The sequence below is a fragment of the Haemaphysalis longicornis genome, unplaced genomic scaffold, assembly GCF_048455015.1.
Source record: "Haemaphysalis longicornis isolate Haplotype H1 unplaced genomic scaffold, Haemaphysalis longicornis Haplotype H1 scaffold_4, whole genome shotgun sequence".
Classification (NCBI taxonomy): domain Eukaryota; kingdom Metazoa; phylum Arthropoda; class Arachnida; order Ixodida; family Ixodidae; genus Haemaphysalis; species Haemaphysalis longicornis.
In genome coordinates, this window is record NW_027526361.1 from 17,099,836 (window position 1) to 17,122,301 (window position 22,466).

Sequence of the window (22,466 nt, forward strand, 5' to 3'; positions counted from 1 at the left end):
GGTCTCCAGATACGCTGCGTAGCTCGGCGTGCTCTGCCCATCGTCACCTTTTCGTTGGTGTTTTTTTTCTTTCATCTTGTAGTTTCAAGCGTCGTAGTACTGATGCCTTGGATCCCTCTTATGCTTACTACTACTGGGACGCCCGCCAACTATATTTTGGACGGATTTAATCAATAAACAAGAGCCGAAGTCGCGTACTCCTCCTACTTGTCCGTCGTCTTTTGTGCTGTTGGAATGCGCCATAAATGAAACAATTCGCCCAAAAGTAGTACTGTAAAAATAACTTTTTTCTGTCGAAATTTTCTTTTGTGTGTCTGTGTGTGCGTGTGGTTAGCCCTTGTACACGTGCATCCTGATGTGAAGTTCGCCTCCGGAGTAGCAGCGCCAATTCACACATTCTGGTGTCCGAAGCGGTCACTGGCTGGGTAGTACTATCGCGCTCAATTTGACTCAGAACACGCGAGCGGCGGCCGGATCTGCTCCTCGAACGGCGGTGGCACCGCGCAGCGAGGCACTCGAGAACTAACCAGAGAGGAGGTCCATGTCTTCTGATAATCAGAAGAGATGGATAAAGTTGAGGTGGTAGTTAAAGTTAAGGCGGTACACTGCGATATTTGTTAAAGTTAAGGTGCGGGATTTGCAGTGGGCTGTGTACAGCGCAAGAGTCCTGTACCTGGATAGCACCCCGCAAAATGCGCAGACACTCATGCGAGTGTGAAAGCGTGGCAACAGTGGACCTTAGCACCCACGCCGAAAAATCTAGGACTGGGCGCTCGGGCTAGGCACGGTTGGACCACTTTACTTTCTGACCGCAATGTTTCTTTCCTTTGATTTTATCTACGCGTTTCGAGATGCGTGCGGCAGTATGTCGGCGGCGGCCGCTCACGATACAGTCGGGCACCGCGTAGAACGATATGGGACGCTGTCAAAAACGTTGCTCGCGAAGACGCTGCCGCAGCACCTGATCCGGGCCGTCAGCGCTGCGCACGTGACGCCGCCTCGCGCGAGCTCCGTTTCGCGGCCGCTTGAAGGTCAGCGTGTTGCCGGCGAGCAGAGAGGCAACAACAATGCGCTTGCTCGCCTTTCAGCGCAAATGATAGGTCGCGGATGTGGGTCAGCGCGGTGCGCTCTCTCGCCGCTCTCTGCCGCCTGGGTGCCGTTCGTTTCCTCCGCCCGCGACGATAAGCCACCGGACACGTTGGTAGGAAGCGGGCGGGGACGTCCGAGGTACGCTTTACGACCGCGAAGAAGCTCCGTTATTAAGTGCGCATCGAAAGGAAATTGGCGCTACCGCGAACAACCAGGGGATGCTGCTCTGGCAACCTCGACAGACGACTGGGATTTTCGGTCGCCTGAGCGCACCGCGGTCAGCGCTCAAGGCACGGTTAAAAGGCGCGCAGAACTCGCAGGGCGCGAGAAATTAATACGGCATCTTGATTGATTGATTGTAGGGTTTAACGCGCCGACGCAACGCAGGCGATGAGGCGCACCGTAGTGGAGGGCTCCGGATTAATTTTGACCCCCTGGGGATCTTTAACGTGCGCCGAAATCTCGTACACACGGACGTTTTTGCTTTTCGCCTCCATCAGAAAAGCGGCCGCCACGGCCGGGAATCGAACCCGCGTTCTCGTGCTCAGCAGCACAACGCCTTAGACACTTAGCCACAGCGGCGGGTAATACGGAAACTTCCTTGATGCGAAATGTTTGCTGGAATGTTCGGGCGATTAAGCGCGATGCTAGCGAAATGGATAGTTCTTTATGTGCTAGCAACGCGGGGCGTAATGGCGCAGATCAATAGATTATGAAACGACAGGTTGGGGATTTCTCTTTTCTTTCCTTTTTTTTTTCATCCACATGGGGTTTTAGTGCCACAAGCTTCAACGTGCAACACTTATTATATTGGCCTCGCGCATTAGAAGTTAAACTCACTGCTTAGCGGCCTCCGTCACAGTCTCGTTACAACTATATTAATCGCACAGCCCTCAACAGCGAAATGCAGGGAAAAAACATCGCATAGCGCGAAAGTGCCGCCCATTTTATGAAGAAAAATACGCACTTGTCACTTTAAATAATTTTATCAACAAAAAACCAAGGATTACTTTTAAATATTACACAGAAAAAATGTACGCAGAATTTCCCCCCAGAATAGTATTAATTCTGCAGTGTGCTCTTTGCTTCAGCCTTGACGTCAACTTGACGAAAATTCGGGATACATTGCTTCGATAACTGCGACCACGTACCTGCGAATATTGAAGGAACGGTTTTCTTTTTTTTTTTTGTACAAATACTGGGAAGAGGAGCTCAACAAAGTACCTCATGGTCACAACAATGCCATTTCCTTGATCATTAGTATTGTTGAACGGGTCACTCATCGTGTTTTACCAACATGTTCGTGGTCTGAGAACTAAAGCAAATAAGTTTCTCTGTAATGTATATTCCGCTTTTTTTTCGCTCTGTACTAACAGTTAGACGTTGTTCCTCCCAGCATATTACCAATGCTTTACTTTATGTCGGACCAACGCGTTCCGCAGTGACCATGACACCTCATACAGCAAAAAAACAAGGAGGGGAACTTTGGTATCTGTCTACTATTCATTGAGATGTGTGAGGCGCTCAGACCTGGAGACAGAGTCCGGACCTGTCTGGGTCGACCAATAATGCGCAGGACCCGGACAAACGCGTACTGCTTGGTGCATCTTATATGGATTCGATTTCCTTCCGAAAATTGTAGCATCGATTGATAGTGCATATTCTCACCCAGGACACCTCATCGTGATTTTCAGCGACTTCAACTCTCCAGGAATACGATGGAGTGACCTTAGCATTTCCCATTACAGTACTTGCTGTCTTAAAAGGTTTGAGCCTTAATGATTTTTTTTCCCCTTTACTTATCTTGAGCAGCGCACCTACGTTGATAACTCGTCTGGAAGCGTAATCGACCTTTGATTTTCAAACACTGAAAACATGAGTGTCAACGTAAGCTATACCGATTTGGTTAGCCCGGATAGTTACCATCCTTATCTATCTGTCGTCGTGCTAATTCAAATAAATTTACGAAAAGGCGGAGCTACGTGTTTCAACTTCCAGCAGCCTCTCCATACAATTTTGTCGCAGGTGACTTGATCACTTTTAACCAGCACTTGTCGGACGCGTGTGTAAAGTGAAAGAGTTAGATGGCCGGGAGCTTCTACTGAGTGCCCACCTGTTGCTTCTGTGCTAACGATTACACGAACACGAGTTACTGCACTTTCCTTGCACAAGTGTAACGTATCAAAACAATACTCTCCCGCTTATGAATTCTGTGTTTTGACATCGCTGGTTTTGTTTCTAGGTTTTTCCAACTTACGTTTTCTTGCTGTGCACATATATCCGCGTATACTCTTTCTTTATCTAACTTTTGTAGGACACTACCAAAACAAAATTGAAAAACTTATGTGGTCTGCACCAGGCTGCGAGCACGAAGACAATAGACAATGCAGTGAACTTGCAGTGGTGCCCTACATAACGGTATATCAATAAGAACAGCCAGCTTACCTCCGAAACATTAATGTTTGTATTAGTACACAGATACACAGTATTGTATTAGTAGAGATACACAGTTTGTATTAGTACACAGAAGAAAGTGTATGACAGCTGCATCTTACCGGTACTTACCTACGGGGCAGAAACTTGAAGGCTACCTAAGAGGGTTCAACTTAAACTGAGGACAACTCAGCGAGGAATGGAACAGAAGATCATAGGTGTAACATTAGGGGACAAGAAGACAGCGGAGAGGATACAGGAACAAACGCGTGTTAAGGACATATTAGTAGAAATTAAGAAGAAATGTGTGTGAGCAGGGCATGTAATGCAAAGGCAAGATAACCGTTGGTCATTAAGTGTAGCAGAGTGGATCCCTAGAGAAGGCAAGCGTGGCAGGGGGCGGCGGAAAGTTAGATGGACAGATGAGATCAGGAAGTTTGCAGGGGTAAATTGGTCGCATTTAGCACAGGACCGGGGTAATTGGAGATAATGGGAGAGGCCTTTGCCCTGCAGTGGGCGGAGATAGGCTGGTGATAATGCCAACCATGGACGTAGGCAGGGGGTGTAGAAGGGGAACCTGACCTGACCCCCCCCCCCCAAGTTGCACCAGCACTTGCCCCCTTTCCCCCGCACCGCAATTGGTTCGCCCCCTCAAGACAAACCTCGGCCGACGCCCATTGATACCGCGATATAAACGGCTGCAACGACTGGATCGTGGATTCTCGCGCACACTGCCATATTCAGGCCGCGATGTATGCTGGGAGTATTCTCTAGTTCAGGATCGAATAGTAACGTCGTCCACTGCGTAGGAACAGTCCATCCCGAAGCATCCCACGTTTATTCGTAGAATAGGCGGTGTAGAGCGCGCCCGTGATAATGGAAGCACCAGTGGGGGACCGTACTGTGCGCATGGCTCACGCTGACACCATGAGCGGTCGACAATGCTGCTGACGGTGATTTTGGTTGCTGTCTTGTCGTTCGTATACGTAAATAACATGGAAGGTCCAATAACACGGAAGGTACGATGGTTGGTTCGGGAAGCTATAATCGAGACTTCGAGTTCCTTGAAAAAAAAAAAAAAGAAATCGCATAACAATGAATGGCGTCTCACACACACACACACACACACTCACAAACGCGCTTTCAAGGTCGCGCTTCTTGTTCGGCTCCTCGTGCTCACTCCAGTGCGGGCTAGCCAAAGTCCATTGGCGCACCCACCCACATCTTGCTTGCTCTCGTGTCTCGCGCGGCCGCCTCTTGTGGCCAATGGGGAAAGAAAAAAAAAAAGAAAAAAAAAAAAAGCGGCTCGGACGTATGTCGGAAATCTGGGTCAGGAACGAAATTAAGATAACATGGAAGGAAATGGTGCTGGCGGTGCTTCGTCGCAAAATTTGTAACAAGCCGCATTCGCAACGTTGTTTGCGGTTTCGGCGTGGGCCTTTTACTGCTGGCTCTTGCCTCACGGATTTCGGTTGCTCTCGCATGAGCAAGGAAAGGATGTGCTTGGCCATAAAGAAAACGTGAAAACGGAACAGGGCGCCGCTCGCTTCGTCGCGGCTGCTTATGCGTGAACGTGTGCCCGCGTTCGCGTGGAAAATCCGGCCGCCATGCCCTTCCCCCCATGCGTCATGCTGTTTCGCTGTGGAGGAGGGCTCGTGGTTTCGTTCGACGTGTGGCGGTGCTGTTAGGACTTGCCTTTTCGGAAAGTGCACGGGTCGTCACTGAGTAGGAATGTTGTTTGGAGGGCTCGTGAAACGAGATGGACTCGCTCTTGCCTTGCCCCATTTATTCGTGCGTCCGTGCATGCGAGCGCGCTCACTCACTCACTCACTCACTCACTCACTCACTCACTCACTCACTCACTCACTCACTCACTCACTCACTCACTCACTCACTCACTCACTCACTCACTCACTCACTCACTCACTCACCCGCTCACTAACTCACTCACTCACTCACTCACTCACTCACTCACTCACTCACTCACTCACTCACTCACTCACTCACTCACTCACTCACTCACTCACTCACTCACTCACTCACGCACGCACGCACGCACGCACGCACGCTCGCGCTTAAAGGGACACTGAAGTGATTTGTAAACATTGCGGGATTACTAGCGCAAATTGTAGTTCGGAGTCCGTAGGCCTTGTTTCGACCACTCTGGCCGCGTTTACGCGAATTTATTTAGTAGAAAAATCAATTCGAAAATGCTGTCCTCCTCTCTTTACGCTCGCCCATTTTCTGTGGCGTTTTCGTGTGACGTCAGCAGGAGATGAGCTGGAAAATGGCTGCGCTACTGCACGGTTCGCCGACCAGCCGACCTACCGATCGAGTCAGTCGGCCCAGCGTTTCGTCCGCCGGCCGCCGACGGGTCGTCGCTATTCGCTCGCTCAATTTAAACTAAGACACAACACCTTTGTGAATGAAAGAATGTGCCTTTCTTTACTTTGTTAGTTTGTACACTGTGTCAAACTCAGTGTCCGGGTCGCTCCACACAAGCGCTGCACAAGTGCACATGCGACGCTTCGCTGACTTTACGCTAGTAGGAAAATCTAAGGCCAATTGAAGGCGGGAGAAGAGTCAGCGAAGTCAATATAGGTACTATGAAAATAAAATCAACTGAAACTTTTACCGTACAGCGCAAAACTAGGGAGCAGGAAGCATTTTTTGCGCTGGGTAAACAAGCACAGCGGTCAGCAGCACGACCGCACATCTGCGAACGCTTTTCCGTCAAAGAAATGCAATTGCTAGACGTGAGATATTGTGGAAGTTTGGGGGACGCTTACTGCAGGAGCGCTATACAACAAATAGTCACATAAAGTACTTGAAATGCTTAAAATAAATAAAAGTGTAAACTGATTATAAATTATAGACCTTATATATCCAGCCCGGTCAGTGCCGGCTCGTGGCCTAGTGGTTTGAGGCGCTGGGATTACTGTTTTGAAAGTCGCAGGTTCGAATCCCCGAGAGTACATGGTTTTTTTTTTTTAAAGTTGATTTTTTCGTATGCGGCCGATGTTTTCTGGACTGAGTTCACCCTTTTTGGGCCGTAACGTTCACTGCTCCACGAGCGAGATCGCAGAACGCGCGCATACTGGCAATGACGCGCTAGCGAATTCTCGTTGGCGTGCTGTTGCCACAAGCACCGACTGCTTGCGGGCAGTGGGCCCAGGCCTCAATCAGCACACCCTTGGCCTGGTGCGAACTAGCTTTTTACGAACAGACATGAGTGAGGCAAGCTCCGAATATGCGGGAAAAGCGCATGGCATTTGAGAGTCTGCGGTGACGCTTAGGGCGTTCATCCACTGCGTAAGCCTCGTCTAGTGATTTCTACGATTCCAAGCCGCCCTGGGAGGTTTATCTTAGACATTTGACAGCCGACAACATGGCAGAAGCGCGGTACGGCGATTACTGAGATATCGAGAATGGCCATCCAACAACGCCATCGGATGTCAAGCATGTTGTTTTACAGAACCGAAACCGAAACCGAAACTTGTTTGATTGCTAACCTTGGGCATCGTCCAATCACGGTGCCCCCCCCTCCTGACGTCACAGCCTTTAGTTGGTGCGGCCGCCGCAAACCGCGCATGGTAGTTTTTCTTCTTTCGCGCTTTGTAAAATAATTACCGATTTGTCAACCGGATAAACGATGAATAGTGTGTTAATTTGAGCCAGTCTACACAGTGCAAGCAAAAACGGGAGCTTGACAAATTCACTTCAGTGTCCCTTTAAAGGTGTCTTAAAATTTTGATTGTCGGGCAAACCGAAGCCCCTGTCGCGGGTCTTGAAACTTTGACTTCATTACCCATTCGAACGAAAGGTGACAAACGAGCACATTAGAGTCTTTAAAAGACGCAAGCACGGAGCAGCCTTTCTATTGCCTCTGTGAACAGCCATTTTCGGGAGATCAGTTAGCCGCTTATTATTCCAATGAGTACACCATTACTGCGCATGTGCGCACTTGCGAACTTTCCTCCAAATATTGCGAAGAGTTAATCACGCCTGTGGACAAAATTGACATCTTCGATTAGCACCTTACCAGAGAGAGAGAGAGGAATTTTATTGAAATGAAAAAACACAGAAAGGTCGGCCTGATGGTAGTATATCTGGCCAGCTATCCTGTGTGTGGGAAGGGAAAGGGGAGGAAAGAGTGTGTATAGAGGACGAGAGAGATGAAGACGGCGGAGAAATAAATAAATGGCAATGTATAGGAGATGCCTATACCGATACTGCCTCAACTACAATATCTCTGAGAGGCCGCTGCTGCGCAGAAATGTCATCACAGCTTTAAATGCCTTGTGGGAACGCTTCGCGTCTGGCCAAGGTCCCAGCAGCACTTCCTCCGACACCACGCGACAGTCCAAACGGGCCAATGTTTCACTGTCCACGCTATGCGCCTTACCAGAGTCATTGATGCTGCCAAGGGGCTCAGGCGTTACCCTCATTACCACATTTAGTAAAACATCTACGTTCTACAGCGAAACTGTTTATAACTACGGTTCCATGACTTTTTTTCTGCGTTTGTAAAAACCCAGGGAGGGACTGCGCTGGACGAAGGGGGGGGGGGGGGTTGAGGGGGTTGGAGGGGGTAGAAGGGAGTCCCTTGCTGATATGTTACTTGCGGGCGTGTACTTGGGTGGAGAATCTGTGCTTGCTGCTGGTCCTCGGCATTACGTTTGTACGTAGTGCTTACGCGGCTTCGATATCTGCTCTTACCTTGGCGATCAGCCATTACGCAATGCTCCACACGGAAAACAAAAACCAACAAAGAATCGGGAGGTCACGTAGAGTACGATAACGGTATACCTTGAATATTTATAGCGTCAACTGGTCCTTCTAGAGCGTTTTTTACGGCATTTTGTTTATTTTTAACTGTTTACTGCTTTTGGATTCCATCTCTCCACTTTTTTTCGAAAACCGACCCCCCCCCCCTCCTTCCTTTATCCCCGCGAAATGAAAGACGTACTTTGTGTACTGCAAGATGATACACCTCAAGGAATTTTCAAGAAGTGTTGGGGAGATCAAGGCTGAGCAAGCGGGAGGGGTCGAGATATATCTTACGGGAAGGTACAAGGCCTGCTTATAGGTTGTATTCACTGGCGAGGCACGCATGGAGGCAACCATGTGAGTGCGCCGTCACTGGTTACGTCGGGCTCCGCGGTATGGCGGTACTCGTCCGTGCTAAGCACATGATGTGTGTTGGACGCTTCAAGCTCTATCCCACCGAACGCAAAGTAATGCCTCGACTCCAGTGTGAGTGCGATTAATAACATCTGTGTTGACACCACCGTTGAGAATCGGATTGAAGCGGAGCAGACGACGCACGCCTGTGTTTTTCTCTGCCGTGTGCGGGCGCACTGGCACAAGCTGCCCATGTCCGTGGCCGTTTCCAGTGTTGCCAAGTGAAGAAATTGACAGCTAAACTTTTCAGTGAATACTATCTATAGGCATCAGCAATAATGCCTCTATTTTTCCCACCTCTGCTTTGGAGAACACGGTATGAGGCAGCCTATATATACATGGCGAGAGCTAAAAAAGTGAATGCATGCATGCGCTGTTCCACTTTGCGCAGAACTTTTAGCCCGATCAAGGAAAAAAAGGCTCAAAAACACTTTTTTTTTCTTTCCAGGGACAGCTCACATTGAAGCGATGCCCGCACAGTCATCAACTTCATCAACACATAGTCAAGAAAATGGGAGCGTGTCGCAGCTTTTAAGGCCAGTCACCTCTATCGAGTCTTTATTATCTAATGCAACTGCAGCAATAGAGCTTTCTAGTTCTCTTTCAACCATTCACGCATCACCAGCCACAAGACTTTCGGAGACATCTACACTATCTCTGGTGCTGGGGACTGAAGGATCTCAACAAACCGACGTCACGTCAGAAGACTTTGGAGTGAAAAAGCCTTCAATTACAAGTGAACTGTCTCCGTCCGTCACTGAAAGGATGATCTTGTACTCATCTACTGAAAATGTGGCTCATGTCGGCAATAGCCGGCAAGCAAGCGCCGTTCTTCCTTCTACACCAGTCTTGTCCGCTAATCACGGAGAGGAAGAAACAGCCAGCCTGTTTTCAGGAGCATCCCAGACAAACGGAAAAAGTGATGTGGACAGCGCAACAATATCTTCTAGCAGAACTGTCAGTTTGGCCTTGGCTACAGCGCACAGCGAAGCCGAGGTAGCACCAGCGCCACCGGCAGTGTCAGGGCCAGGGGAAAGCCCAGAGCAAGAAAGTGAGTCGATGGAGGCCAGCTCGCGCGTCCTGCGCAGCATTCACCCGTCGACAACGACTCCCGCTCACACAGTGCCCCACAGCCGAAGCCGGGACGCGGAGCCGATCTCCCCTTCCAGTGCAGGCGTCGCCACAGAGCGGACCCGGGGCGGTGGGGCCAACGGCAATCCGTCAATCGATAACATCCTCAGTGGCATCATCCAGCTTCTCGGCGGAGATATGAACCTTCCGCGACCCCCGTCGCTGCGGCTGCCACCTCCCCCGCTACCACCGCAAGCGTCGCACCAGCAGCAGCACCACCACCACCACAAACCCCCATCGCGGATCAACAACCGAGGTCCGCCCAACTTCAACTTCCCGCCGCCCCCACCGCGGCCGCCACAGCTACCGCCACACCCTCCTCACCCGCCGCCGCACCCTCCGCACCCGCCGCACGCAGGACCCCCGCGACCCCGTCCCAGCCTGCCGCACCTTCCGCCGCCGCACCCGGGCCACTTCGACACGATCCCGCGGCCGCCGCCTCCAAACTTCCATTTCCCGCCCGTCAACCACCCCAACCACCCTCACCACCCGCAGCAGCACATTCACATCGTGCCGCTGCCGCACCCACCGACGGTCTACCCGACGCCCTCCGACGTGAGTCACCTGCTGGGACTCAATGACCAGGACCGACACCGGCCTCACCACGAAAATGTGCCGCAGCCGCCGCTAACGACGCACGGCGGGAAGCACGAGGCGACGCCAGCGTTGTCCGACTTGCCGCCGGACGGCGGGACCACGATGCACAGGGAGACGGTTCGTGACAATGGCCCCGAAGTGACCGCCACAGAAGTGCTCCCGCCGAGCAAGTCCACCATCGTGCTTATACACGAAGCGCCAGTGTCTTCACAGCCTGTTGAGGATTTGGCACCTACCAGGCATGGCGACGCGGAGAAGACCCAACACGAGCACGACGGCAGCCACGATGTGCGACCCACAAAGGCGGAGACAGATCTGGAGCCATCTGGCAGCGTGCCATCTGGACCGGTCTCCGGATGGCTACCGGTTTTCCTAGACTCGTCCATCAGGGCCAACATCTCTAGAGTGAGCATAAACACGGCCGAGGAGCCAGAGATAATTACTGAGCCTACGGAGCCATCAGTGTTCGACATTACTGTAATGCACTCCATTGGAACCATCAGCAATGTCGTGACTCCAACCCAGACAATCCGGCCTACTTTCGCCCCGACGACACCATCGGTTGAAGTTGAGACAGTCAAAGAAAGTAGCTCGACTGGTAGTGAGGAAACCGGGGGGACAAAACCCGCTGGCGGTGAAGAGGAAGAAGCAGCACCACCGCCAGACTCTTCGACGACGCCTGCGCTAGACAAGGAAGCGGAGGTCATTTACGGGACACCTACGCTAGAGAACGGCTCCACAACGGGCGCGGCATTACCGCAACCGAATCATCGTTCGACGACGACGGCCCCGTCGAGTACTCCCACAACCAAGGAAGGCGAAACGGAGGTGGTGATGACCTTGTCCGGAAAAGGTACGCTGATGCCGGACGTGACGCACACCAGGCCGCCGCTGAAACCTAACCAGTCGCCCACGGGCAGGCCTATCGTAATTCCTGTGGAGATCGAAGATGTCAGGCCGGTGATCGGGTTCCCGCCAGAATTATCCCACGGGTTCGCGCGACCGCAGGACGGCCACGCGCCACAACGACCCGGTGGCAGCACGCCTCGCCCAAGGTCAAAGGAACAAACGGGTCCGTCACGAAAACCGACGACAAAGCCTGGTTCCGCTCCGCGAAGAAGGCCCGGGTACCGGCCGAAACACAACAGCACCTTGGTGAGGTAAGTTGAGACCCGCTCGGACGCATCTTTTTTGGCGCAGCAGTTTGTAGAGCAGCTAGTCTGTGTAACACAAGAGGAGACAAGCCAGGGCAGGTTCAAGTAAGGCTTTTAAACTGAGATAATACCTGTGCTTTGAAGGTGCCGGTTGCTTAAATCCGTGAAGTTTGGAGCTTACAATCAGCGATCTATTGGCACCTGCCTTAATGGGCCGCCGTGTCACTGAAATTTATAAAAATGTATCACGTAACCTCTCTGGAGGAAACCACGTGTCGTGCATCAGTGATTCGGTTGCAAGCCGCACGTCTACGGAAGCGTATTGGCCAAAGCAGTCATGTTAACTCACCTTGCCGTAAATTGTGTCGAAAAAATTTCATGTAGCGATCCCATTCTCCCTTTCCTAAAGCGCGGTCACACACAGAGAAAACAAGCATGTTTTTTTTTTCTTTCAGAATCGACACCTGCATTGTCGGCGATGATTCCACCTGCGACTCTCAGCTGAACGAATGGTGCAAAGCTGAGTTGGGCGTCAGTTCCTGTCACTGCAGACCAGGATTCACCAGGACAATTCCCAGGGGACCTTGCAGCCGTTAGTACTATCATGCATTGATAAATTACCGTGTTAGGAAGCTCTTGCGTTGTCCAAAAACTAGCCGCAAATACTAGCGCCTATATTATCTCCTGTTTCAACAACAGACATGCGCGAGAAACTAAGAAAAGCAGCAACCAATTCTGGAGCTACATTCATTGCTTGGCGTGGGAAGTGTCTTTTGCGCCTTTATGTCACATTATCAATTTAACTTTTGGTTTTGTCGGGGCTGTTGAACTGATTCGCGCCGTGTTCCGGGGTGGAAAGTGCCTCTTCTACCGCCAGTTTCGGTCTCAGCCAAGCAAGTACGCCAAGAAAGTCGGATCGCAGGAGACGTACGTGCAATACTAGCGAAAGCAGCCTTCAAGCCTCGTAAACATGTTCCCAGGAGTATTTTTGTTGTTATTTTCGCCGTGCATGGGCTTGTCGTTTTCGTTCCCGACTTATAAGCATGTCGCTGAGAGGAGTTGGCAGGAGGTAAAGGGGGCTCAGATCGATCTGCAACGCCAAACAGGCTGGTGACCATGCACGTTCAACTTCGCAAAGCGATCGATCTGGGCCCCGTTTCCTGGCTTCTCGAGACTGCTGCAATAATATTGATTTAATATAGGTTTCAAGCTATATTACGGCCCGTAATTGCATGCAGGAAAGCATCTTCATAAAGTGAACCATATTAGTTTTTGTAAATCTAACTTTGTTCTCCCATTAACAGTCGTCAAAGGCAGACTGCGTTCCTGCTATCAAAAAAAAATAAAAATCAATGGAGTCCTTTTTATGATTTAAACGCAGAAAAAGTGGAGTTTAACCCCAAGGATGAAACGACGCGAAAGCGATGTTTTTGTCCATCAAAACGAAGCTGTACACATGCCGTTATGCTGTAAAATGCCTGCCTGTAAGCCATGTTTCATGCAATTCATTGCAGCTGTTGTGAACGTTGGCCTCACGCTGAAACTTGACCGGCTTGGCGACCAGAAGTTGGTTTTCAACAGGAACTACAGAAACCCGGAATCAGAAGACTACCAGCTGCTAGAATACGAGGCGAAACAAGCCGTGAGTTCACTTGAACCACTCCTTCTCCCGCTTGCAAGTCAGAGTTGGGGCATTTAGTTCCGTCTTATCCCGTCGCTTGAATAGAGTTTTAGCAGTTCGTCTGTTCCGTCGTGTACGTAGTACTATATACCGTGTTGACCGGGACCCGTCTGGGCTCTTGGGCATTCGTCGCGGTAGGGGGATTAGTTCCGTGGGCCGGCCTTCGCCATGTCCGCGCATTCGTCCCGGTGGGGTGCGCCTCCTCGCCCTTCCGTGCGCGCAGGCGCAGTGGGGCCCGGTCAACACGGTAACTACTTACATTACGGAACAGACGGACTGCTAAAACTCTAATATTGGCCTCCTCGATTTACCAATCCTGGACGGTTCGCAGGCAGTCCGAGGACTGCCCTCGTACCGGAAGCCCCACAGGAATACATGGCAAAATCGAGCACCGGATCACGCCTCGGGCAGCCCACGGACGATCCGGGACTGATAATCGAGGAGGCCCCTCATAGTATTAAGTTAGCACACAGGGGCTCTTCGATCTAGAGTCCCGGACTCACCACGGACAGTCCGCGGGTAGTCCGAGGATTCTCCATGCCATATACAGTCGAGTCCACTTATAACGATACCGTTTAAAACAATATATCGGATATAACGATGAACAGCTACGGCACCGTCCGCTTTTGTATACTTTCCATGGCAAAATAAACCGCTTATTACAATGCTCCAGTGCTGCGATATCGGATATAACGATTGAATCGTGTTACAGCAAGCACTGAAAATGCGATTTGCCGCCGGCTCTCCACGCCAACCACGCCGACACCATGCGCCGCGATGCGCCTCGCATCCCGTCCACCCCCCAGAAAATGAGTCAACTGCGCAGCTTACGAGGAAGCGAGAGGAGTAGGGGAACAGTTGTCCTTCCGAACACCCCTCCCGATGCCGCCGCTTTGGCCCCGTCCCCGTGCCTGCTGCTTTGAATTTGACTAGGTGCCTCTTCAACTACCTCCGTTTTTCCGCGGATCAGACGTCAGGGGCGGTGTTTTGGAAGCGTCTGAGTGCCTCACTGAAGAGGCGATTGTTGCGCCGATACGTGCTGCGGGCAGCGGTGGCAGTTGACGACGCGGTTGAACAGCCTACAGGGTAGGACCTTCACAGGAGGCCCAACGCATGATAGTCCCTCAAGGACTTCGTTTCCACCAAGGACCCTTCGCTCAGCTAGGTGAAGCACCTATATATGCTCTTGAAAAAGATGAGCTCCAGCTTCATGTGCAGCAAACAAAGCTGACCAAGTATATCTTCTTTTCCACAAATAGGTAGCAGTACAACCTTGCTTGCCTGCAAATAAAATGTTTTAAGCTCTGCTGAGTCTTTTTATTTAGCAACCCGCATATAACAACCATTGGTTATAACGATGGGATTTCCTTGGCATTTGGATATTGTTACAAGTGGACTAGAATGTAGATGTATGTGAAAAACGAATGCTGGATTGCTTCTCGGGGAGCCCGCGGTCAGTGCGAGACTGATAATCGAAGAAACCCATTCATTACCCTGATTTTGGTACCTCCGTCTTGACGCCACTAGTGGCGAAATTTCGCACGAAGTTTGAGTTTTTCAAAATTAGAGTTTTTCAATAAAACAAGGATGTATGTCATGCTCACGCTCCCTTCGGTTTCGAGAACAAAGCAGCAAGCAGTGCAGCGAATAATTGTCCTCCCGTGCGTCCGTCGCCAACGCGTGCAGCTTCACAGCCTGTTCAGCAAGTCGAGCTTCTCGCGGCTTTTCATGGACGTGACGGTGAACAAGTTCCAGTCGGCCGGCAGCAAGGTGATGGTGAACGCGACGGTGCAGCTCGAGGACAACGACATCACGCGCGTGCCCTCGGTCAAGCGCGTGCTGCAGCACGAGGTCGTCAACATGATCAACCGCCGAAGCTCGAACATCGGCGAGAGCCGCCTCTACGTCGATGGACTGCTCAACTCGGGACTCTCCGTGGACGGTGAGGATGGCTACTTCCCTCAGGCCGTGCTAGTTTACGGGCTTTTTAGCCAGGATTGGGGGAAAGTGCTCCTTCCTGAGGCACTGGATTTCATCGTTTAGGAAAGCATGCATTAACTGGTCAGCAGTGGCTACAGAAAAAAGTGATTAGAGTATTAACGGAAAAAACGCAGAGGAGGAGTCGATCAAGGGGGACTATAGTCAGAGATAGCGTCAGAGCAAAACTAAAGCGAAATACGAGTTTAATGGTAGATGCAGCAGTTCAAAGGTGTTCCCATTACTCATCATCATCATTTAGTGCGGAAGCACCGTTAGCCTACTCCGGCCGATTTCGCGTGCACAGGTTGGAGTTCCATTCGTGAGACCTCCCATATTTTTCACTTTAAACACCCGTCGTTAGGCTTAACGGCACGCTTTGAGTCGTGATCTGTTCCCTTCCTCTAAGGCAGGTGTCTCAAACTCACATCACTGGGCGGGCCGCAGTCACGAAATATAGTCCCGCAGGAACCGGGACAGCGAAGACGGTGTTGAAACGAAGAGGGGGGGGGGGTTGTAACTAAATCTCATCTAACGCTGGCATTTGAAAGAAACAGGTCCTATCCCACATCTTGTAGATATTATGGGTCACTTCTGCATGGAATTAGGCGTCAGCATTGGAGAAACATTGATACCAATCTGCAGGGTGACTAAAATCTGGACGCCGATTCTGAAATATGAGATATTTGTTGCACGGTGATGCTTCAACACATGGTGACCGCCTTGGGTGGGTAAAAAACAAACAAATTACAGTAAATGAACGAAGACACTTATGCGCAAGGCGGGCCGCAATCGAAAGGTTCGCGGGCCGCATGTTTGAGACCCGTGCTCTAAGGAGTCGAACATATGAAACTCACGCACGAATCAAAGTGTTAGCTCTTCTAACAAATGCACCCCGCGTATTGGTCAGACTTATCACAACTTGCAGAGGTGCAACGCACAATACTACATAGGGTTGCCCCTGATAACATGTCTGCCAATGCACGCGTGTCTAGTAGCAAAGCCGACCTTAAGAGGCTTGGTGCAAGCAGAGCGACGTGGTAGAATGTAGTACACACGTTAGTACACATTTAAAGGCCAACTGCACTCAGATTTCCGCTCGACCAAATTTACTTTGAATGTGTAGTAAATCAGCTGGGACACGGGTGGTAGCCCCGCGAAACGCCTCGTTAATCAGTCAGGAGCGTTTCAAAAAGCTCCGCCGCAGACCCCTCTGCACCTACCGGCCATGATGCGCCTGTGACGCTCCGGCCGGCCGGGGCTTCTTCCTCTGGCCAGCCACGCAGCTGGGGAACCGGTCGAGCTCTGCTGCGCACAATTCACCCATTTGCTGCCCCGTGCTCGCGTAGAGCTTGCACGAAGGCTTGCTCCCGAGATTCTGACCAGCCGGCCGCTCGCTGGACGGCTGCAACATCACTTCAATAGCCGCGCTCTCCTCGATTTTTGCTGATCGCTTGCGGCGTCCACGCGCGTACTTCAGCTGTTGTATCATGCATCCTGCTTTCTTTTTCAGGAGACAATAGCAGACAACAGTGTTTTCAAGAGGTCGAAATTTTCAGTGCAGTTGGCCTTCAATGACGAGCAATCCTGCCTGCCCTTCCCTTCCCCCCCCCCCCCCCCCCCCCCCCCGCCCACCGCGCTTTACGCGCCCCTGTTCAGAGGAGTAGTCTACCTTCAAAAGCCGAGCTGGCGAAGGAGGTAGCTAGGGTAGGGCCACGACTGAAACTCCAGCCACAGGGGAGAATAATAGGAAGTGCCTCTGATAGATTTCTGTTACTGACAGTTGCTTATTTGGATCTCTTAAGTGGTGCCGACAGCCATCCCAGCGCTGAACACGTCATGTGTGCTTCGCTTTGTTTAGATTAGGCCTAGCGACCGCGCCCCTACTGGCAGCACTCACGGCCTATGCGGCCAAGTGAACATTATACGCAAGAAAGTGGATAATTATGACATAATTAACAAAAATGATATCATCATCATCGAGATATCAATTTTTTATTACTTGCCAAAGCAAAAAAAACTGATAATTAGCTTTTTATTGAATGGTTTTAGGGTAAATGTTTACCCCATAAAATCGAAGGCACATATATACCAAAACTACCCCATGCATGCTAACAAAATTTTAGATAAGTTTTGTGGTTAAAGGTGTACAACAACAGCACCATAATACATTGAGAGCCCAGTTTATGATGTGCATCTGGAGGCCAGGTACACATTATTAAGGCCAAGTCATGGGAGAGCAGAGAACTCACCTTAGCACTCACATAGTTCATTATAATATGTATTATTGATACTTTAATTCCATACACAAGAATTTTCCTCTCTTGTTATTCCAAATTTATTTTGTTGAAGTTGTAGAAATGGTTTGATTAATGCTGGAACCTGATATGTCTCACCTCGATTCATCGGGCTTCAATTGTATTTCTTTATAGCTCAACAGCCATCCGTGTCTATGTGCATGTGCTTTATGCTGCGATCTCGATGATTATGAGGTTAAATATGCCGACTCTACTCGGTCGATGAGGTGCGCCGCAGTGGAAGGCTCCAGATTAATTTTTACCATCTGGGGATCTTTAAGGTGCACCAAAATCTCGAACACACAGGCATTTTCGCTTTTCGGCTCCATCAGAAAAGCGGCCGCCACGGCGGAGAATCGAACCCACGTCCTTATGCTGCGATTTCTCGTTTGCGTTAATTGCCAGCGTGCTCGCCATGCAAGTAACTTCAAGGCACCCTGGTGATCCCATGAGACTTTCACAATTGTGGGGCACTGGTGTTGCAGAAGTGTGCACGGCTTTTTGCACAAAAAAAACAGTCTAATGAAGTCCCTCCAGCATCATGAAGAGTCGGCGGTTTGTAAGGGGGCTGGCATAAACAGCAAAGGGTCTTGTTCCTGTTTGTGCAGATGTGAACGAGTGCAACGATGCAACCCTCAATGACTGCTCCAAGAACGGTGTCTGTGAGAACGTGTTTGGCACATTCCGCTGCGCATGTAAAGCGGGCTACACGGACAAGTACCCAGACACCAAGTGGAAGAGTGGGAGGACGTGCACTGGTGAGAATAATGCCACTTTGGCATGTGTACTTGCGCACACGCATACCTTGCAAACCAAATTTATTGAAGTTGCTGGATGTCGGTCCCAGATATTTCACTCGGCTGATACAAGGTCAATGAAGAGACACTGACTTTCGGCTTGAACAGATGCACTGAGGTATCCCAGCATGCATCTCGTTGGCCTCATAGACTTCTCAGGCAGTGGTGTTTGCAGTTTATGATAACAAAAAAATGTCTGTAAACGATTCTGAATCTGGGGCTGCAAAGTAATAATGTTTTGTATCGGGCTGTGTGAGGTAAAACGAAGCACTAGCCAAGGCGGTCAAATACATGGTGCAGTTTGCCATAAAACAAAAGCTCAGACAGCTAGCTATAAAGTGTGTCACCTTTCAGCTAAAACAAGTTATTCAGGTTTTAAAGGGCCATGCATAGAAAATACAAGTTTGTTTTATTCGAAAGATTTGGTGTTTTATAGTGCCCCCAGTGCTTGCCTAGAAGCAAAGGATGCTTTATTCACTGAGAAATTAACGAATTTAGGTTAAAATTTCAATTCTCCCACCAAATTGTGTTTCGTGACGTCTGCGATGACGTAAACAGGACAGGTGTTCAAGCAAATGGTAATGTGCTGTTTAGTCTGCAGCGGACTGCCGAACGCCTTGTTTACTGTCAGTTCGCCTAGATGGTGCTACCATACTGCGCAGGAGCGCTGTCTGCCTTTGCCTTGTCTCTGACCGTATTTGCACGTGGCTTGTTTTTGTTATGGTAGGTAGTAATCGTCTCGTGAAACGTGGGGTATGCTGCACAAACAGGGTCACGTAAGACAATGTTGCTTATGCCAATCGGCCAGTGTCATGTGAGACAATCCCAAAGCGTCGGACTACTGTAAAGCTATGAAATGCATAGTGCGCGCAGTAACAACAGCAGTACGCACTTGTACTTCTGTTATGTGTACTTTTTGTAACTTCCATTGTTTAGTCCACCATTCTTACTGCTATAAAATGAATATGTGTTACAATCTCACAGCTGTACATATTATGTCATAGGTTCTAGTGCGGGAAATCAGCTAGTGAGTCGCATGGCCATTCCCTTTTTTCCTAATTATATAGCTTGTTTGAGCGAAGTTTACGTTAGAAGCGGTGTCAGTATGATTCTAATGAGGGAGTCTTTCAAATGAACCAAACTTGTGTCTATCTGCATGGCCCCTTTAAGTGCCCTTTAAATGACTGTGACTTTTCTTCCCAACCTAGCTTGCGCACCAGACTACTGCAACAACCGGGGCGACTGTCGCATTACCAACGGGCAGCGAGAATGCAGGTAAGAGCCAGAAAGGCGCGCCCTAAATGGCTTGTCTTTTAAATGTCATCCTTGAATCCTTCCTTGTGTAAAGTGATAGTTTTCAACTTGCAAGACTTCAAGGGTATGCTTTCTTTGACGAAAAATTTGGCAAGAAATGATTGTTAACAACATGTATTTCTGGAGCAAATCAGGTGCAAAATGTAAGATATATATGCATATTGAAGGTGCCCCCAAATTTTTCATTGTGCAGCTTGTGCTTCAGATGTTGATAACATTGTGCATCACAACTTTAGATTGTGGTGTGCATGAAATGGATTAATGCTGAAACAGCACAGAAACGAAATGGCTGCTGTGCCGAGGACAAATATGAACATTTCTATGGCGGAAAGCTGAATTTAAGCTGATGACATCGGCTCTTTACTGACATGCATGGCCCTTTTTGTTCTTCAGGGCTTTGAAAAACCATGTTTCTTTAGTAACATGTACCGGTGTGGTGTCAGGTTACATTTGCAGGTAATTTTAAGAAGTGCTTCTCCTTGCATAACCTTGCATAAAATGCAGTTGCTGTTAGCAAAATAAATGAAATATTTCACATGGCTCTACTGCCCTATAGTACCTAGAAAATTCTTATGTAAGTACTGGCTAAAATGGGTATTTACAGGGTGTACTGTTAAGGGAGTTCGGTATTACCAATTTTGCCTTAATTAAGAAATTTCTTCACAAGCTGATATTTTCTTAACAAAGTTGGCGGTCTGTTTTGCCTCAAATCGGCTCACAAATAAAGACCGTTTATTCCTTGGCTCTAGTTGTTCATGCCCAGCAAAGAAGAGCGGCTCACCAAACCGCAGTTGAAATTTCAGTGCACAGCTGATTTTGTTCTTTCGCTACAGATCATTGAATCTCTGCCTGTGTCTTCTTTACGATTTGTGCAGCTGCCGTGGAAAATACATTGGCTCCAGATGCGACATCGATGGTGAGGTGCTGGGCGTTGCACTGGGAGCGTCTGTGACGGCCATCATCATCATCGTCCTCACCCTGGTCTGCCTCTGTCTCTGGAAGTGAGTCAAACTGTTCGCATCGATCGCTCCAGTCTGCATGCTGTTTGGTATGGAAGTGAATCCCAACTGAAGGAAGCTCTGTTAGGGATGCTCCAAGCTGAAGGTGTGGCACACATGCTTGGTTTATTCTCAAATCACAAATTATTGGTTATATTCTCAAATAGCAACCTGTTTATCAACAGGCCTTAAGTTATGTTTACTGGGTTTAGGACCAGGCTTGCTAAAGATACGTCTTGCCAGATCTATAATAGCACAGTTTTATTTCCTGATAGAATTGTACATAAAGCAGACAAAACTGGAAGTCTCGATTCAAACGTGTGGCCCAATTAATTTAGCAGAAAAAAAAATACATACACAGTTGTCTTAATGTGGTGATCAGTGTGTGCTTGTTGTACCCGGTGTTTTCCATGCGCCATGAGTCTTGGAAACTCCTGGAAACTTTTGGGCCAAAAGAGCTCCTTTTTCATTGTAAAGTGATCAGTTGGCTGATTAGCCAATGGGCCTTGGTGTCTCTCGTCCCTTCCACAGCCGCCGATGGAAGCGTGAGCAGCACAAGGCGGAAGTGATGTCCGCGCATTCGGTGGGCAGCCTGGGCTACCTCAGCAAGGCGTCAACACTTGGGCCGGCCTACCGCGTGAGCGTGGAAGACAGGCTGCGCTGGCAGCACATTGCGGACGCCATGGGCAACATATACGTGGTAAATAATGACATGGTCCTGTGACTTTCTTATAGCGATGATGGGGGGCCCTCTGGAGTCCGGCTTGTTCACGTAGTAGCTCCCGTGGTGGCGTAGGATGATCGAAAACAAGAACCATGTGCACAGTGGTGTGCACTCTTGTTCTAAAAGTTAGAGCGCTATAAACACCATGACACTGAACAAGAACGACAAGACAAGTGCTGCCGTCGTTCTCCTCCTCTGTCGTGTTTATCATGCTAACTGTTACAAGTATGCACCAACTTGCCCAACAATGTGTTTTACAGTGGTATGCCTCTTCGTGCATTTGCCAGTGCTGCGAGCAGACTGGCCGGATGCTCAGATGTGTGTCTCAGTGGCAGCATTGCAAACAGTAAAGGTACTGTCACACTAAGCTGGAACAATGCTTTGTCAGCACAGATAGCTGTCACGGTTCTTGAAAAAGCACGCACAATTTGGGTTATTCTGCGTATTTTTTCACCTTTCAGCCCTCTTAGAGATGTGAAAAACTGCAGACAAAACAATCCGGGCCTGCTAGTCATGAAAAACTTTATGTGGCAAGTTCGGAAATCACTGTGTTGTGCAGCAGCCATGTCTGCGACGAAGGGAGAGGTGCTGCCAGCGCTGCTGTTTTTCCAGCCTTATTCCTCTCTTGTCTCTCTTAAATGCACCAGCATTCATCCATAGTGTCTATGAATCTCACAAGCACCACAGCTCAGGTGTTTCCCTTTGTACGTTTAGGGGGCGTAGCCCCACAGCAGCTTGTGCTGAATGGGAGAAGGTGCCGGAAAATATTCATCTTGCCCTCCCACACTGCAAAACCATCTCTTTCTCAACAGCAGGCCCACTAAGTTGTCCTCCGTGAATGTTATCACACTGAACACCTTGGAAAGAGAGTGTGGCACATCTTTCATTCCTGATTTGCTGTATACTTTTGACTCAAAGTAGCAGTGGCCACAAAATAAAGACCATGCAGGCCGTACACTAGAAATATTGGGGCACCCCTCCTCAGCACCTGCTGTACAGATAGCTGAGCGTGCACATGTGTTCCTTGTTTGTCAACCCCTGCCAACTTTCTCGGTTGCAGCCGCCACACTCGATTGCTCTAAAATGTGGC

The 22,466-nt window shown here is 49.5% G+C and overlaps 1 protein-coding gene across 1 annotated transcript in view; it reads left to right on the top strand.

Moving 5' to 3' along the window:
- LOC144178322 (uncharacterized) overlaps positions 1 to 22,466 on the top strand; it is an 82,357-nt gene that overhangs the window by 53,251 nt on the left and 6,640 nt on the right. The window contains exons 2-9 of the mRNA XM_077706076.1: positions 9,155 to 11,594; positions 12,044 to 12,180; positions 13,103 to 13,230; positions 14,956 to 15,211; positions 18,152 to 18,301; positions 19,549 to 19,615; positions 20,530 to 20,655; positions 21,184 to 21,352. Of these exons, the coding sequence (XP_077562202.1) occupies positions 9,155 to 11,594; positions 12,044 to 12,180; positions 13,103 to 13,230; positions 14,956 to 15,211; positions 18,152 to 18,301; positions 19,549 to 19,615; positions 20,530 to 20,655; positions 21,184 to 21,352 (3,473 nt within the window). The remainder of the gene's footprint in view (positions 1 to 9,154; positions 11,595 to 12,043; positions 12,181 to 13,102; positions 13,231 to 14,955; positions 15,212 to 18,151; positions 18,302 to 19,548; positions 19,616 to 20,529; positions 20,656 to 21,183; positions 21,353 to 22,466) is intronic.